Here is a 1,507-nt window from a genome sequence, read left to right as displayed (position 1 = left end):
AGAGGCCAGTTTACCGCCACAGCAAAGAAGAAGCAGAAGCAAAAGGCAGGTGCACCACAAACATCGGAGATGTGACTCTGGCAAAGACCCGCAGTAACGACATGCGATCACGCTGCGTTCAATGGGAGACGCCGTGCCCCCACCAGTCTGCGAATGTTCGTCACATCCCCCTCCCCTCCATTTTCTTATCTCCTGGTTTTGCATTTCTTCTTTTGCTCTCGTTTCTTTTTCTTTTTTCCTTTTTTTTCGCTTGCCCTCTCGCCTACCGCCGCCTTGTCCGTGTGCGCCCCTCCCACATCCCTCCACGTTCCTTCTCAGCTCCCTGGGAGACTTATTTGCTGAACGAATGGGGCTCCTCGCCACAAAAAAACAAAGGCAGAAGTAAAAGCATCTTTTTCTCTTTGGAGGTGTTATTGACTTCATTGACATTCCGTTGTACATTTCCACAAGGCTGTACACACGCAGAGAGGGCGCCCATCTTCCGCTTCGCTGCTGATGTTGGCTGAACACCACCACCCCTTGCAAGACCCCTGCGCCACGCTCACTTGCTCATCATCATCTTCACAAACTCCTCGTAGTTGATCTGGCCGTCGCCGTCCACGTCCGCCTCGCGGATCATCTCGTCCACCTCCTCGTCCGTCAGCTTCTCGCCGAGGTTCGTCATGACGTGGCGCAGCTCAGCAGCAGAGATGAAGCCGTTGCCGTCCTTGTCAAACACGCGGAACGCCTCCTTGATCTCCTCCTCCGAGTCCGAGTCCTGCATCTTGCGTGCCATCAGCGTAAGGAACTCAGGGAAGTCAATGGTGCCGCTGCCGTCCTGGTCCACCTCGTTGATCATGTCCTGCAGCTCCGCCTCCGTCGGGTTCTGGCCCAGCGAACGCATCACCGTGCCGAGCTCCTTCGTCGTGATGGTGCCATCGCCGTCCTTGTCAAAAAGCGAGAAGGCTTCCTTGAACTCCGAGATCTGCTCGTTGGAGAGTTGGTCGGCCATCTGAATCACGGGTCTTGGTGGAAGTAATTCCTTTCTTGTTGTTGTGTTGCGAGAACTCCCTGTAGAGGCCAGTTTACCGCCACAGCAAAGAAGAAGCAGAAGCAAAAGGCAGGTGCACCACAAACATCGGAGATGTGACTCTGGCAAAGACCCGCAGTAACGACATGCGATCACGCTGCGTTCAATGGGAGACGCCGTGCCCCCACCAGTCTGCGAATGCTCGTCACATCCCCCTCCCCTCCATTTTCTTATCTCCTGATTTTGCATTTCTTCTTTTGCTCTCGTTTCTTTTTCTTTTTTCCTTTTTTTTCGCTTGCCCTCTCGCCTACCGCCGCCTTGTCCGTGTGCGCCCCTCCCACATCCCTCCACGTTCCTTCTCAGCTCCCTGGGAGACTTATTTGCTGAACGAATGGGGCTCCTCGCCACAAAAAAACAAAGGCAGAAGTAAAAGCATCTTTTTCTCTTTGGAGGTGTTATTGACTTCATTGACATTCCGTTGTACATTTCCACAAGGCT

The 1,507-nt window shown here is 53.5% G+C and overlaps 1 protein-coding gene across 1 annotated transcript in view; it reads right to left on the bottom strand.

Annotated features, from left to right (window-relative positions):
* Positions 1-541: 541 nt before the first annotated feature.
* TraAM80_09036 (calmodulin) overlaps positions 542-1,507 on the bottom strand; it is a gene marked incomplete at both ends in the record, with an annotated part of 1,419 nt that continues 453 nt past the window's right edge. Inside the window, one exon of the mRNA XM_029385744.1 lies at positions 542-1,507. This exon is cut by the window's right edge and continues 453 nt beyond it. Within this exon, the coding sequence (XP_029234402.1) occupies positions 542-1,507 (966 nt within the window).

Source organism: Trypanosoma rangeli, assembly GCF_003719475.1.
Source record: "Trypanosoma rangeli strain AM80 chromosome Unknown Tra_15.4_contig_00501, whole genome shotgun sequence".
In the NCBI taxonomy this organism is placed as follows: domain Eukaryota; phylum Euglenozoa; class Kinetoplastea; order Trypanosomatida; family Trypanosomatidae; genus Trypanosoma; species Trypanosoma rangeli.
This window is presented reverse-complemented; position numbering and strand designations above follow the sequence as displayed.